The sequence below is a fragment of the Chelonoidis abingdonii genome, chromosome 5 (genome assembly GCF_003597395.2).
Source record: "Chelonoidis abingdonii isolate Lonesome George chromosome 5, CheloAbing_2.0, whole genome shotgun sequence".
Lineage (NCBI taxonomy): Eukaryota > Metazoa > Chordata > Testudines > Testudinidae > Chelonoidis > Chelonoidis abingdonii.
In genome coordinates this window covers 63,600,852-63,615,685 of record NC_133773.1, presented here as the reverse complement: position 1 = coordinate 63,615,685, position 14,834 = coordinate 63,600,852, and the positions used below count along the sequence as shown (strand labels likewise).

At 38.8% G+C, this 14,834-nt stretch overlaps 1 protein-coding gene across 5 annotated transcripts in view; it reads left to right on the top strand.

The window, feature by feature from the left end:
• MAP9 (microtubule associated protein 9) overlaps positions 1-14,834 on the top strand; it is a 30,979-nt gene that overhangs the window by 4,034 nt on the left and 12,111 nt on the right. For 2 of the 5 annotated variants that reach the window (XM_032779120.2, XM_032779118.2), the window contains exons 4-12: positions 303-686; positions 3,130-3,362; positions 4,944-5,055; positions 8,189-8,448; positions 9,390-9,445; positions 11,241-11,406; positions 12,890-12,979; positions 13,867-14,034; positions 14,506-14,651. In XM_032779120.2, coding sequence (XP_032635011.2) covers positions 303-686; positions 3,130-3,362; positions 4,944-5,055; positions 8,189-8,448; positions 9,390-9,445; positions 11,241-11,406; positions 12,890-12,979; positions 13,867-14,034; positions 14,506-14,651 — 1,615 coding nt within the window. The remainder of the gene's footprint in view (positions 1-302; positions 687-3,129; positions 3,363-4,943; positions 5,056-8,188; positions 8,449-9,389; positions 9,446-11,240; positions 11,407-12,889; positions 12,980-13,866; positions 14,035-14,505; positions 14,652-14,834) is intronic. The other 3 variants (XM_032779122.2, XM_032779119.2, XM_032779121.2) reach the window with 2 other exon arrangements.

Here is a 14,834-nt window from a genome sequence, read left to right as displayed (position 1 = left end):
GAAGGAACTTGAATCTGGTGATGGCAGGAATTAACTAATGAAGACTGGGAGGGCATTCTATGCATAGGTTTCAGAATAGAAAAAGGCAGGAGACAGGACTGGGAAAAAGAAACAAATTAAGTCAAGATCAGTGAAATTGGGGGCAAGATAATAGGAGTTAAGGTCAGAGGTGTTGGCCAGAGCAGAACTGTACAAAGAATTTTCGTATGATTTAAAATATGAGATTGCTGTATCCCTTTTATACATCAAATACAAATCTAATATAGAAGTTGATGAAAATATATTGTTTTTGGGTATTCTAGAAGAACTTCCTGAAAATAATTCAGATGTTGAAAACACAAATAAGAAATCAGTGGCCTTTGATATTACCCTCTCAGATGATGAGACTACTCAGAAAAAGGCCCTTTTGAAAAGTGAAATTGCTGATGACTTGACTTCACTATTACATGAAGAGAAACTTCAACAGATGACAGTTTTGAAAAGCCAAAACTTGAGTGGTGACAGAGAAGATGAAACAGAATGTTTATTCATTGAAAAATTAACTTATCATGGTAATGAAGGTGATCATTGTAATGAATCACATATGGCTGTACTGCAAAATGAAAGAGAAGAAATTACTCAGCATGAATTTGAAAACAAACCAGTACCAAAGCTAAGGGAGCAAAGAATCAAAAATATATCATCAGGTAAAAAGAAGGCCCTTGAATACTGTTACTGCTATTTGTGTATTTGTATTATTATAATTTTAAACGAATCTAATGTTGGAAATGAAAATGTTAGAATTGTTTAGACTTCAGTATAGGGTGTGGTTTCAATATCTTTAATATCAAAGAGGATCAGAGTTTTTAACTCATTTTTTAGGTGCTCCTTTTAATATTCTGCAACTGCCCGCCATAAGTAACTAGATAAACTGACATTCTAGGCAAATAGAAGATTGCTGAAATGACATGATAGACTATGTCAGAAAGAGAGAACAGAGAGTAGTATATAGTAAGCCGCACTCTGGGATTTTACGCTGTAGCAGTGTCTACAGGTGACATTACTGTGTGGCAAGTTTGTGCGCTGTTGATTCAGACCCTGGTTTACCATGCAGTAACTTGCCACATATCAATGATATTTTATCTTGAGATAAATCCATGGCCCATTTACTATTAATGATGGTAAAATACAAACTGCAATGAGTGGTGTGTGATGAACAGTAGCAAACACTTTGTAATTCCCCACTTCCACACACACGGTGGCAGCAAAGCTTCAAGTACTTTAATCTGAAAATCTTTCTTTGGACAGACACAAGTTCAGACGGCCTTTATCTAAAAAGCAAGTACACAGACACCTGCTTCTCCTCTCCAACAGGCAACCAATTTTAAATTATCTCATGTTTAGACAATTTGATCTCATCTTTGGTCAGTGACTTCCTCTAATGAAGGATAAGCTTGGCCTCTTTCTTTGCTATTCTAATGGCTTATTGAGGACAAATTCACTTTATTTATTTGGAAGTCTTTCCTCCCTTTAAGAGTTTATTTAGTGTTTAAACAGTGTGGATGGCCTTGATGAGCCCTGTGCACTGAGATAAATTTCACCCTTGTTTGCACTGTAGGGTTTATGAAATGATATTTTAGAAAACGGCACTAAGCACACCCATTGTACTTGCACAGCCATTGTACTTAGGGTGACCAGATGTCCTGATTTTATAGGGACGGTCCTGATTTTTGGGTCTTTTTCTTATATAGGCTCCTGTTACCTCCCCATCCCGATTTTTCACACTTGCGGTCTGGTCTCCCTAATTGTACTGTTACTTCCTAATGCTCAGGGCTTGGCTACACTGGCACTTTACAGCGCTGCAACTTTTGCGCTCAGGGGTGTGAAAAAACACCCCCCTGAGCGCTGCAAGATGCAGCGCTGTAAAATGTCAGTGTAATCAGGGTGGCAGCGCTGCGCGCGGGACTCCCAGCGCTGCGCGCTACACCCATAAGGGATGTGGTTTACAAGCAGCGCTGGGAGAGCTCTCTCCCAGCGCCGCGGCTCTGACTACACTCATACTTCAAAGCGCTGCCGGGGCAGCGCTTTGAAATTTTTAATGTAGCCATACCCTGACGCAAATACTTCCATGGCTAGCTCTGGGTTTGGAGATTCATTTTGGATATGGGTTAGCATGCAGAGAAGCACACCAAGCAACACATTTCAGTGTCCCCTGTTTGAATCTAGTCCTTGTGAAAGATGTCAGGCAGGATAGCTGTACTGCCACTAGTTGTCTGAGGACAGCTGTGGATTGAGGAAAATGAGGTTCTTCTTGAAAAAAGGCATTAATTTAGCACTGCTTTGAAGGCTCTGCAACTTGTCTGGGAAAATGCTAACTGTAGTGGCTGTTCCCAGTTTCCTCCACCCTGTTCCTTGACAGCACACTTTATTTCTTTGTGACTGCTGAGCCCTGAACTTTTTACAAAAAGTACAGCGATAGATGCATAGAAGGGGGCAAGTATCCCAATAGTCACCTGGCTCCTCCCACCACCCTTCTCTCTGCATTTATTTTTTCCCCACAAATTTGATCTATTCTGCCCTGCGCAGAGGGAAGCACGTGGGTTCATGTAATAAGTCTAGTGGACGTATAGAAAGAATAGAGAAGGATCACAATGGAAGGTCTTCCCACAGCAGTGCTGCGTTAGACTGATGCTGGTTTTTTGCTGCCTTTATTAGGTTTATCCAGTCTATTAGGGTTGTCTTCCTGGCCCCAGATAAACACCCAAGTATAATACTCAAAGGGTATATCTAAATATGTACACAGAACATCACAAATTGAAAGATGAACTTCTGGCCTGTGTCTTTACATTGCATTCAAAGCTTCAAAACTTTGGTTAAAATTTCTGAAGACATGTTTTTTAACTCTCTCTCTCATATAGTTGGCTGCATTTGTTCTGGTTTTGTTGTTTTCATCTTCATTGTGGTAAGAGCCTCAGGACATTTCATCTTTTTTTAAATAATATGTCATGGTCATTGACCTGCTGTGACTGCTGCTTATTTACTGAAGATAGGGATTCATCTGAAAATGTTAGTTATACCTAAACTGACAAAATAATATTCCAAAGTATTTTTAGTGGATGATGTTGAAATAATAACAACATTTATTGTCAGCTGAGAATGTCAGCATTTCTGCACTGGATGATCATTATAAACCATCACCTCAACCAAGAAGTGTCTTAAGAAAGAGCAGCCATGTAGAAGACAAAGATGTTGCCAGAGCAGAAGATAAGGCTTCTTCTAGTTACAGATTATCTTCATTTTCTGCACCATCCTCCCTAACTAGGCTGAGTGACATAATAACAACATCTGAGAAAAGGGCACTTGCTGAAAGCCCTAGTCCTGAGGTAAGAGAATTATTGTAGTATCTGTTATATTTGTGCATAGTTATCTGTTTTTTTTTCTACGTATGTTTTGCCTATTCTAGACTGTGGAATAACATAATCTGCATTAGAGGCTCCGTGGATTGAAAAAGTAGAGCTTCTGTGGGAAATAGTCTCCTACATCTGCAACTTTGAGCATTCTGTTGCCTTGCTGTATCTCTTTATTGATCTACAAGGAAGTAGTTCTCAACTATAGGTCATTAGTATTGGCAGAATTTGTGGTATGTAGTATTGGCAGAATTTGATCTTTATTTTTTATAATTTCAGTGGATAATATCAGTGTTTATTTTAAAGCATTTTTCCCATTTTTATTGGTTTTAGTTTTTATGGTTTTGCAAAATTATGGGTTTTAAGCAATTTTTTTTATTTAGCTGTTTAAATTTTCACTGTTGCAGGAAATTATGGATGGAGCCAGACAATGTGGTGGGGGGGTCAGACAGTAATTATTTGATGACAGTAGGCCTTAAGGTTCAGAAAATTAAAGCTTTATAGCCATTAAAACATAAATTGTCAACATCATATGTCTAAATATACAAAACAAATAACAGCAGTGGTTTTTTTTACTTTACCCATCTGTAAATTTTTATTATTATTGATGGAAATATTTTTAGTGGATTTGTGTGTGCAAAGTGAAATTGACATTTACCAGTAAAAATCTAATCCTTCCAAGCCTAGAGGTATGTTGTTATAAAAAAGTTCTATCTCTTTTCATGCGCATTTTTCTTCAGCAATGTAACATGACTAATAAGTTGTATGTAAAGATTTCTTTATGCTGTGAACAGAGACCTAAAGATGACTGCATTAATTTTGTTTTCTCAAAATTGGTGGATGATGGTGTGGAAAGAAGATCAGAGGGGACAGGATCCTTCTTCCATAAGATAGAAAAATGCTCTAGGCAGTACAACTAGTTACCATGTCAGCATGCAGAACCTTTCCACAGAGGAAGGGTAGTGGCCTATGTTGAGTCTCAAACTGACTAGTATATATGCTACTTATCAGCAGTATTCAGAGGAACAGCAGCAGGTTGAACACTACTCCTTGTTTTTGTGTCCTGTCATTGGAAAAGTGCCTAATTGTGCCTGCAGGATTCTTATGGCAGAAGGTACAGCTGACAGCATCTTTGATCTTCTTTGGCCATGTCTACTGCTCCACATTTGGGACGAAGGGGGTGTGGCTAGCAATGGGCACCAAAGTCCTGTTCTGTTTCTCCCCTGTGTGAATGTTGCAGGCACAACTAAAAGGTTCCTAGTTTGCATTAACGTCACTTCTTTTGACACTCCTGTAGTCCAAACTGTGGGGCAGTATAGACAAGCCATCTACTTCATTATTAAGGGCAGGATTTGACCTTAATGTGTAATGAGTTTACACTCTTTTTAAAATCTGTTTGTTTACCTTTACATCTCCTTTAATTTAAACAGTAGCCATATTTTTCTTAAGGAATTTCAAATAAATATTGCATAGAAAACTATGTTTTAAAGCAAGTTAACTGATTTTGATTTGGTGTGAATTGTTCATATTGCTTATGCTGTCACTTTCTGCTTTAAGGGTCCATGGCTAACAAGCCCTCCACCACCATTCCCTATTCATTTTCATTCAGCTGATGAAATATCTGGAGACTCCAGTTTGTTAATGTGTGGCGAAGGCTCTCCTTCCAAAGGTATAAATCAGTTTACTTCATATAGAAGCATTATACTTGAATATGTGCAACCAGTGAAATAATAGAATTGATTAGCATAAGTAACTTTTAAGGGCCTGATACTACTGTCCATGATGTCAGTGTAGTCTGTTTCCATTGATAGAGGTGGATCCAACCCCAAGTTTATTTTAGAAATCTGAGACTAGCTACAGTATGCATCTCCCCTGCATTATTATGTACTATTGGTGTCAGTTTGTTGCAGAGGAGTAATCAATAAGGTTACATCTACACTACACACCGCTTTTGGTGGCCTGTAGTATACATACCCGTGTAGCCCCCCCAATATAAATAGTAGTGTAGCCAGTGGGGTATGACTTAGGCAAGTAAAGACATACTGAAAGGATGTGGGTAGGTATGTGACTTTTCTACTTGCCCAAGCTGAGCCTTCCTATCTACATTACTATTTTTAGTAGCATAGTGTCTTGCTGCCTTCCTGCCTTGAAGCCTTTCCCTTCATGAAAAGACTCCTCGTAGTGGGGGGAAGGTTCTGGCAGCGAGGAGGTATCAGGATTTACCAGCTGCCTCCCTCTTGCCAGAGCCTTTCACTGACGTGTAGCTACACACCTCAGTGTGGGCACAGCCTACTTTTTCCTGGGGTGTGTAGCTACATGTACACTTCACACTGCTGAAAGTGGTGTGTAGTGTTGACACAACCTAAGGTGGCTTTTGGAAGTTTACTATAGTTACATTAACAAATTGAAATCATAACTGATGTTGTTTGCAGGTTCTTTGTTACAAGCAGTTCTGAATAGTGTCAGAAAGCATGATATGTAAGAACTAGATAAACATTCTTTTTAGGGAGACAGACCAAAGTTTGAGAAATGAGCTCCTACCTTTGCTCATATTCTGTGTACTTAACACTGTCTAAACATCTTTGAGACTTGCTTAAACTACTGCTCCTGAATTTCCCTCGCCATTCCAATCTAGTCACTTCTTCAATTAATAATCTCCTTCTGCCTTCAAATCTGCCTCATCTTCCTTTACCCCTTCCAGGCACAGATCAATTTTACCAACTGACTAGATAAACTGTTGGTCACCATTTCATGTATAATGGGAGGATGGTCTTGTGGAAATTACAATGCCTGAATTCCATGCCTGATTTTGTGAACTTGCTCAAGTTACTTATCCTCGCTGTATTTTTGTTTACTATTGCTTAAATGGGGATGATAAATATTACTTTGTTTCCACATTGTACAAGACACAAACATACCGAGAATCCAGGCCCCAAAGAGTTTACAATCTGTAAGACTGACACAGATAGATAAGATGCACGGGCGGACTCATAGAAGAAATTAATAGAGTTTAAATGGGGCCCTGCTGTGCTGTGTGTTATAGAATGTGTATAAAAGGTAGTCATCCTTGCCCTGAGAAGTTTACAATGTAGACAAGATGGACAAAGGGTGGAAAAAAGGATATAACATATAAACTGAGGGATGACTGGTAAGTGTCATGTAATATCTGTATTTTAATTTGTACTCCTGGGTTGAAGAATACATTTGATGTGGGTTAATGCTTGTGGGCATTATGGTGAAGCAAGTCTTTTGGATAGCTTTGAACATGGAGAGGATGGTGAGCCCTATTGTACTTGACTGGAGAGGTTTTCCATGCATGGAAGGAAGAGATGAAGTAGTGAAGATGAGGGCATCTGTGGAACAAAGGAAGAAGGACAGTTACAACAGACAGACAATACTGAGATGTAGTCTGGGGCAGACTTGTTCAGGGCATTGAAAGAGAAAATGAGAAATGTAAACTTGATACTGTATCTGTAGATGAGGGAACAAGTGGAATGGTTCTAAGAGGGAGTGCTATAGTCTGATCTAGCAAGGAAGATATCACAATAATAATGGTTGTCTTATAGCATTTTTCAACTAGAGATCTCAAAGCACTATGGGAAGATAGTACTGTAATCTCCATCTTCCAAACTGAGGCACAGAAGTCCAAAGTCAGTGGCAGAGTTAGCAATAGAACCAGGTGTCCCAGCTTGCAGCCCAGTGCCCTGTCCTCTAACTCCATAGGACAATGGCAAGTGTTGCAGTTTAATTTTTGTAAACTCGTTTAATATCTATAATTTGGAAATTATATGCAAATAAAATATGCTAACTTTACTTAACCACAGGAGAGACAAACTTGTTTATATAATAATGCAGAAATTGTGCACAATTAGAGTTCTCTTTAGTAAGATGGACTTTCCAGTGACTTAGCTTTCACAACTTCAAATTAGATCTTGTCCAAATGTTATCCTATAGAAGCCTTATAGGATACAGAGATCTCCAATTCTTTGTCTTTAGATCACACTCTCCAAATTGTAAGGCCCAGCCCACCTTCCATAGTTGCAGTGATCTCGTAGCTAATTCCCTGTCACTTCCTCCTTTCAGAATTCCACCAAAAATGTGCACAGGAATGTAACTTGAGAGTTACTATGGCTTCTTTTGATATTTGTCTTTGTTTTACAGGTATAGAAATGCTATATTTATCACAGTGTAAATTACATTAGGAGTACCCGTTTAAAGCCTTTTTAAAATGAATGATAATTAATGATTATTCCAGTTAGACATACATTTAGTCTTTGATTTGTATTTTTTAAGTCTGGCATAAAAAAACCACCATCAACTACTTAGCAAAATTTTCCTGTTGCAAAGGGGAAAATTTGTATATGAGTCAGAAATAGCATACAAAGTGTTTTCTGCCATTGTTTTGCAAAAACCTCCGTCATACTTCAGTGAACACCAGAGTAGCTCTTGATGTGATCCAAATGTTTCTTACTGTTACTTCGTATCTTAGAAACTTGTCTGGATCTGATCAGGTGACTAATAGTTTACTGTTTTGCTGAACTGTTTTATCTCAAAACTGCTGCTACTTGCCTTAAAATAAAAAAATACATTTGTTGCTTCAGTAATATTAACTTGTAATATGATTTTTATGTATACTTTTGTGAGTCATTAAAGTATACAGAAGATAATTTGTCTTGTATTAAGCTTAATAAGCTTTTTCATACATGAATATTCTAAGTACCATATAGAAATTTTTTCTTAAAAATTACATCTCTTGATATCTCATTTCTCATCTCCTATATGGGTTTTTTGACTTGCTTTAGGCCAGGATCAAACAGAAGATGATGACTGCAGGGATTTGAAATTGGAGAATAATGGCAGAAAATCCCCATCTGTGATAGAACTAATGATGACTACAGTGTATGAGAAAACTAAAAAACTACAGAAGTCAAGTGATTACCAGCTTGAAGAAAATTTGCAAACATTGAAAGAGAAATTCATTGCTGATGGCATAAAGGAAATGTCACTGAATGATAAATCTGAAGACATGGCAGAAGTGAGCACTTCAGAGGACTCGGACAAGGTATCTTTTAAACATATAATTTTGTATCATAATTTATAATAACGTCCTGGAAGCTTCAGTGAAAAGTTATCATATGAAACTTGTTGGTTCCATCTTGTATATGTACAGATATTATTTTATAATAGAATCAACATTAGAAGCTACCTATTACTGCCTGGTTTCTGGTATTGATTCTGTTGTAAAATAGCATCAATTTTGAGAAGATGAGGGGAACATACATTCAATGAATATTTAAAAACAAATAAAAGGTACCAAACTTTGGGCTTGCTGGCCTTATTTATATCCACGTCTAGAATTTAAAATAAACCGGGTCAGATCTTTAGGAGGTATAAACTGTCTTAGATCAGTTGAGGTTAATATACCAGTAGAAGGTCTAATTTACGATGTTTTAAGTGCTGTTCACACCAATGATTTGTATAAAGCTTATGGTAAGTGTTAGCTATAGTACAAGGCAAAAAGAGAATATATTTATACTTAGATTGAAAGCTTTTTAGGGCTGGGACTGTCTTTTTGTTCTATTTGAGCCAGCATGCTGGGGTCCTGGTCCATAACTAGGACTGTTCAGCACTCTGGTAATACAAGTAATGAATAATAACTGTATACTATCTACTTTCTCTTTCTATATTAAACACTTTTTTAAAATGTAATCCCGACTGAATAGTGATGTTTCTGTGTAAAGAACTATCACAAAGATTACGGTATACTTTATTTTGATCTTTATTTATAAGATCATGCTGAACTTCATGTTGGCTACATTTTGTTGATTATAATAAGCACAAAGAATGGCAGAAAATACTTGTTCACCTTCCTTTCATTCGTATTTTGCACTCCTGTATTTTATGAAGCTTCTGATACAGCATTTCCAGAGTATATGCTGCAGAACTGGTTTTGTTATTTGACGGCAGGTATAATATTTTTATTTTTCCTTTTTGGTTTGTTAGAAAGAATTTGAATATAAGGAGACACTTTCACAAAAAGTGAGACCTTCATCAAGCAGGTAAGTAAACGATACTTATATGTCAATGTTTACAATCTGATCCTATCTGATATGATCTCTTCCGAAAGGTAAGATATACACATGATCGACACACACTAGCCACTCATTCATCACACCCATCATCACCCCGTCACCAACATCTGGCCTTCTGTGGAAGGGTGCTGGAGGAGGGGAGGTGCAGATTTTTTTGCAGGGTGACAACTCTCCACATCTCCACTGGAAGATCAGACCCACCAAGGGCCTTTGTCAAAATCTTCATCTATTTGTGCCACGAAACTCACAAGTGACTTTGGCCCACGGTTTTACTACTGGGAGATTCCTGCGCCACCGCACATGTGCAGAATTATGTCCCCCACAGATTTCTTTGCTTCCCTGCAGAAAAATGACTTTCTGATAGGGAAGCCACAAGAGCGGTCACGCAACCCTGCCCAGCAGTATGTTTCAGGTGCCTAGGGCAGTCGGCAGAGAGGTAAATCACTGTGGGGCAGGGGACAAGACTGGAGAAGACTGGCTGGTGGCTCCTACCCTGCGCTGGGCTCAGCTTCTAGTCCCAGCTAGGCTGGGGAGTACAGGACTTCCTCTTCCCCTGCACAGCGTCCGGAGACCCCAGATTTCTCCCCCAGCTGCAGGAATCTCTGCAAATCCTTCACCCCCTCTGCTTCTTGCATCCATCGCTCCTCAGCTGCAGGGGGAGGGATCTTTGTAAAGGGAGCTGGTCCCCCATCCACTCAACACCGTGCATCCAGACCCCCTCATACCCAGTCCCTCCAACCGAGTCTCCCCCACCCCTGCTCCTGGACCACCCCGATGAGCCACCTGGATCCCCACCCCACCGAGCCCCAACCAGCTGCGCCTGGATCCCCACCCCACTGAGCTCCACTCCCCCAGCATGTAACCCCCTCCCCCACCGACCCTCCACACCTAACTGCCCCCACCAAGCTCTATTCCCCCTACACCAAGATACGTACCCCAGCTGAGCCCCAACCACTTCACCTGGACACTCCTGCAGATTCCCATTACTGTTGCAGCCGGAAACCCCGAACAAGCCCCTGTTCATCTAGATTCCCCCCCGTCCCCCCGCTGAGTCACTCGCACCCAGATTGCCCCACACAGAACCCTCTCAACCCACACCCGGATCCCCCCACACTAAGCCCCTCCACACTTGGATCTTGCATTGCTGAGCCTGCCTGCCCGCACCTGGTGCATCTGGTACAGAGGGGCAGGGCCCTGGGGTGTTTCTGGGGCAGGTCCGGTCCCTTGCTCTGTATCAGGGTTGGGTGCAGGTCACGTGTCCCAAGGGGGAGCTGCACAGTGATCTCCCACCTCTGTGCAGCCAGTGGCCTGTGCTCCCCAATGCCATGCTGGAGCCTCTACATTTATTTGATAAATAACATTTTGCAGCATTTTTAATTTTTGGCTCAAAATGCCCTCAGGAGTAACAGTTTGTGCCTGTCTCAACATGTTCTTGTTAGATTAAAGCATATGGGGCTTCTAATACTTTTGAACTGAAATTATTGTGTTTGTGGAGTTCACATTCTCTGCTGGGTTGGCTAGCAGATTTTTTGTAGGTCCTGCAGGTTGTTTTAGTACTGATAAAATCCATGTGAAAGCAGAAATGGACAATTCAGGCTGTCTCCTCCTCTCCCCCCCCGCCCCCCGCGAAAGATATAAGCTTGTGAAAACAGGATTATAAGCAATATCTTGATGTAACTTTAGTGAGAAGGCGCTCTGCTTGTCATCCACTGTAAGAAACTGAAAGCTTATTTTGATATATTTATGAATTGATGCTTCACAGGTCTCTGTCCTCTACATACTTGAAGAAAGCTGGGAAAACCATCCCTCCATCTACAACTACATCTTCTCAATACTTGGGAACATTAAAGGTCTTGGACAATAAACACTTACAAAAATATAGTGCTGAGCTTGACAAAGCAGATAGTCTACGAGCAGCTGTTTATCAGGTAAATTTTGGCACATCAAAAGCCTGCATGAGAAGATCCTACCAATAAGAATAAAAGCCTGTTAATTGTATTCAATATCTGTGTGCACCTTTCTTAAATCAAGACTTTATTTTTTTTAATTCTTAAAACATTATGCTTCACTACAAAGGGTGGATTCAGATGAGAAAGAAACAAACTTATCTCTCTTTTTACTGATGTGGCAAAATGTTTTTAAACACAATAGATGATCTCCATTATTATATTTGTTGTTTTTTATTTTTAATATGTATTCCATACATCTTATACATTCTTTTCTCTGTATTTTCTGTTCCAAAGGCACGTTTAATGGAAAAGGTAAAAAGAACTTGATGTCAGATCTTAAATTTTTCCCTGGAGCAGCATAATCTATCTGAATTCTACTGCCCTCTATAGTAAAAGCGAGCATAAATCTCAACTGTGGTCATAGCCATCTATTGATCATAAGTTATTTCCGCATAAGAAAAATCATATTCACTTAACTTAATAGTTTAATGGTTCTAAATGTCATGCTGTCTCAAGTATTTTGTCTTCATTGACTCATACCCACTTTCTAAAGTCAAATAGTCTTCATTAAGATATTTTAGCTTCTCAGTACAACATACTAAACATATGAACAAATGTACAAAATTTGACCCTGATCCTGAAAACACTCTCACACTTCTAAAACTTTGTGGATGTCTATAGTCCTTGAAGTCAATGGGTTGAGGAGTTTTCATTGCATATATTTCTGAATTAAACATGTAATAGGTTAGAGGTTTTTTTTTTTTTTTTTTTTTTACTAAATTTCAGGATCCTATAGATCCTAAATGGCTAAAATGTATTCTATACTTTTAAAACAAAAATCACCCGGGGGCGACTTAAAATAGTGGTTGTAGATATTTTGTATTAAAAGGTTTAGTAGCTGGACCTCATTCTCGTACATGTATACATGGGGATGCTTCCTTTGCTCCTAAACAACTATTTTTCTGACGCCCTATTGAAGATTTTGAGACGTAGTGTTGTCATTTGTATTGCTCTGCTCTCCCATCCCTCCAACCCCCCAGGATTTTAACATTAGAGGTAGATCAACCGGTTAGCTCCTCCTTCTTTCCTGCCCATCCATGCTCACATTCTCTTTCTTTTATTTCCATACTGAAATCTTTTTGTTAAAATAGAGTTATTAATTAATTTCTTAAGTTTTTTATTCTTAAAAGTTGAAACCTTTGATCAGAATATTTTTTGTGCTGCAGATCCTCAGAATGTGGTTTAAATGACACCTCACTCCCCCAGATGGGCTGATTGCTATAGTAATAGTTTGCATATATAAAATGATGATGATTGTTATATATGAAAACAGAAATACTGTCAGCATTGCCTATGGTCATTACACCAGATGTTGCTTTGTCAATAATACTCAGTTACTTTGGTACAAGATCTAGTTACTGCTTAAAACTCTTCAGCTCCAGCTTTTTCCTTAATCTTATAGGATTGGTTGGAAAAGAAAAGAGTCTTTCTTCTGGAACTGCAGAGAATTAAAAGGAACAAAGCAGAAAATTTAAAGAACGCAAATGAAAAGGTTTGTTTAAATTTAAATATTTGATTAAATGGGAGCTAGCCAACTGCCACTCTGTAAAGTAATGTCATTACAATATTTGTTGTGGTGTATTTAAAAAAGGAAAGAAATACAGAAATGAAATAGTGGAAATCCACTTCATTGGGGCCTCTTTGCAATCACTCAACCATCAACAAGCATCTCTAAATCCATCATAGCGAGCTACAAGAAGATTGCTCCAGTTTATGTGGAGTGGAGCTGATGTAATAGCTCTTATATGTCCTGATCCTTGTGGCTGCAACAGGGAGTATGGCTAGGGAAAAGAGGGATGTAGCTGGTGCTTCCCTGAACCCTTAAAATTCTTGGATGCCATATAAATTAAAGCTATCTTTGCAGCTCCCTTCACGTTTCACTTTGTGCTTCTTGACTGCAGCCAACAGTCTGGGTCCATCTTTGTATTTTTATTATGATGATTATGGGATAGTCTGTATTTCAGCAATGAAATTTAAAAAGTCACGTGTCTGAAGATTTTTATGCTCTGTCTTGGTTCTTCTATATTCAGCTGTATGTAAGCATCTACATTTAAAGCAACATGTATGCAATTGTATTATGTTCATTTTCTTTAGGAAAAAATGAAGAGAATTTATTATTTAAGAACGAATGTTTTTTATACACAGTCTTCAGAAGTGAATCATAGTAGTTTTTATAGCTATCAGTCTTGTAGAAAACAGCCTCATGTTATAGGTCACAAAAATTGGTCATGCTTGAGCAGTAGTTGAAATCACAACTGAACCACTGATTTAGAATGTCTTCTGCAAGTCAGTTTTCTTTCATTTATTTATTTGGCTAACACTACATTTGAGAGTTTAGGAAATGCAGCATTTTCTGAAGTATAAACTTTTCTTATGTAGAAAGAAGCTACTAAGAAAGAAGAAGCAATTGCATCTTTTGAAGCCTGGAAGGCAATGAAAGAAAAAGAAGCAAAAAAGAAACTAGCTGAAAAAAAGAAGCTTGAGGAGTTGAAGAAACAGAGAGCAGCAGAACAGAATGAAGAGAAGAAAGAAGAAGCTCAAAAGGCAGTGAGAAATCTACACCTGACAGACACTTAGCTCAAGAGGGTCCTTAGTAAAAATGTAGTTAACAACAAGAGATGGGCCCAAACCATACCCCTAGAGCTGGATATCCCAATCTTTGGGAGAATTCATGTCTAGACTGTCTTCTTTGTAGCAGGGGCTAATCTCTCATCCTGTGCACATACACACATTTTTTCTATTGACATTTAGGTTTTTTTAATGTGAAACACTTTGTTCCATATACATAAAATAGTTAATCAACGGAGTAACGTGTTGGCAGCAGAAAGGCTTTTCTAACAAGCTGAGAGTAGTAAATTCTTCTTGCTCCTTGTAGCAGTATCTTTTGTGAAGCTAAAACCCTGTGAATGAGCAATCCAAAGGGGGATGGGCAGGAAATAAAAAATATCTATAACGTAAGGGACGTTTTGGAACAAAGATGTTATGCAACTTTGCTAATGAACTTGAGGTCTTCTTTAGGCATTTGAAAAATGGAAAGAAAAGAAAGCAGAATATCTAAGAGAGCAAAGTAGAAAGGAAAAACGAGCTGAAAGAATCAAGAAGAAGAAAGAAGAGGAAGCTATTGCAGAAAAGAAACGAGACAGCATCTCTGCCGTTGATAAATGGTACTGCTACAGAGGATTTAGTTACATAACTGTGTATGGGTCAACACCTATGTCTAGTATCAGAGGGGTAGCCGTGTTAGTCTGGATCTGTAAAAGCAGCAAAGAATCCTGTGGCACCTTATAGACTAACAGACGTTTTGGAGCATGAGCTTTCGTGGGTGAATACCCACTTCGTCAGATGCG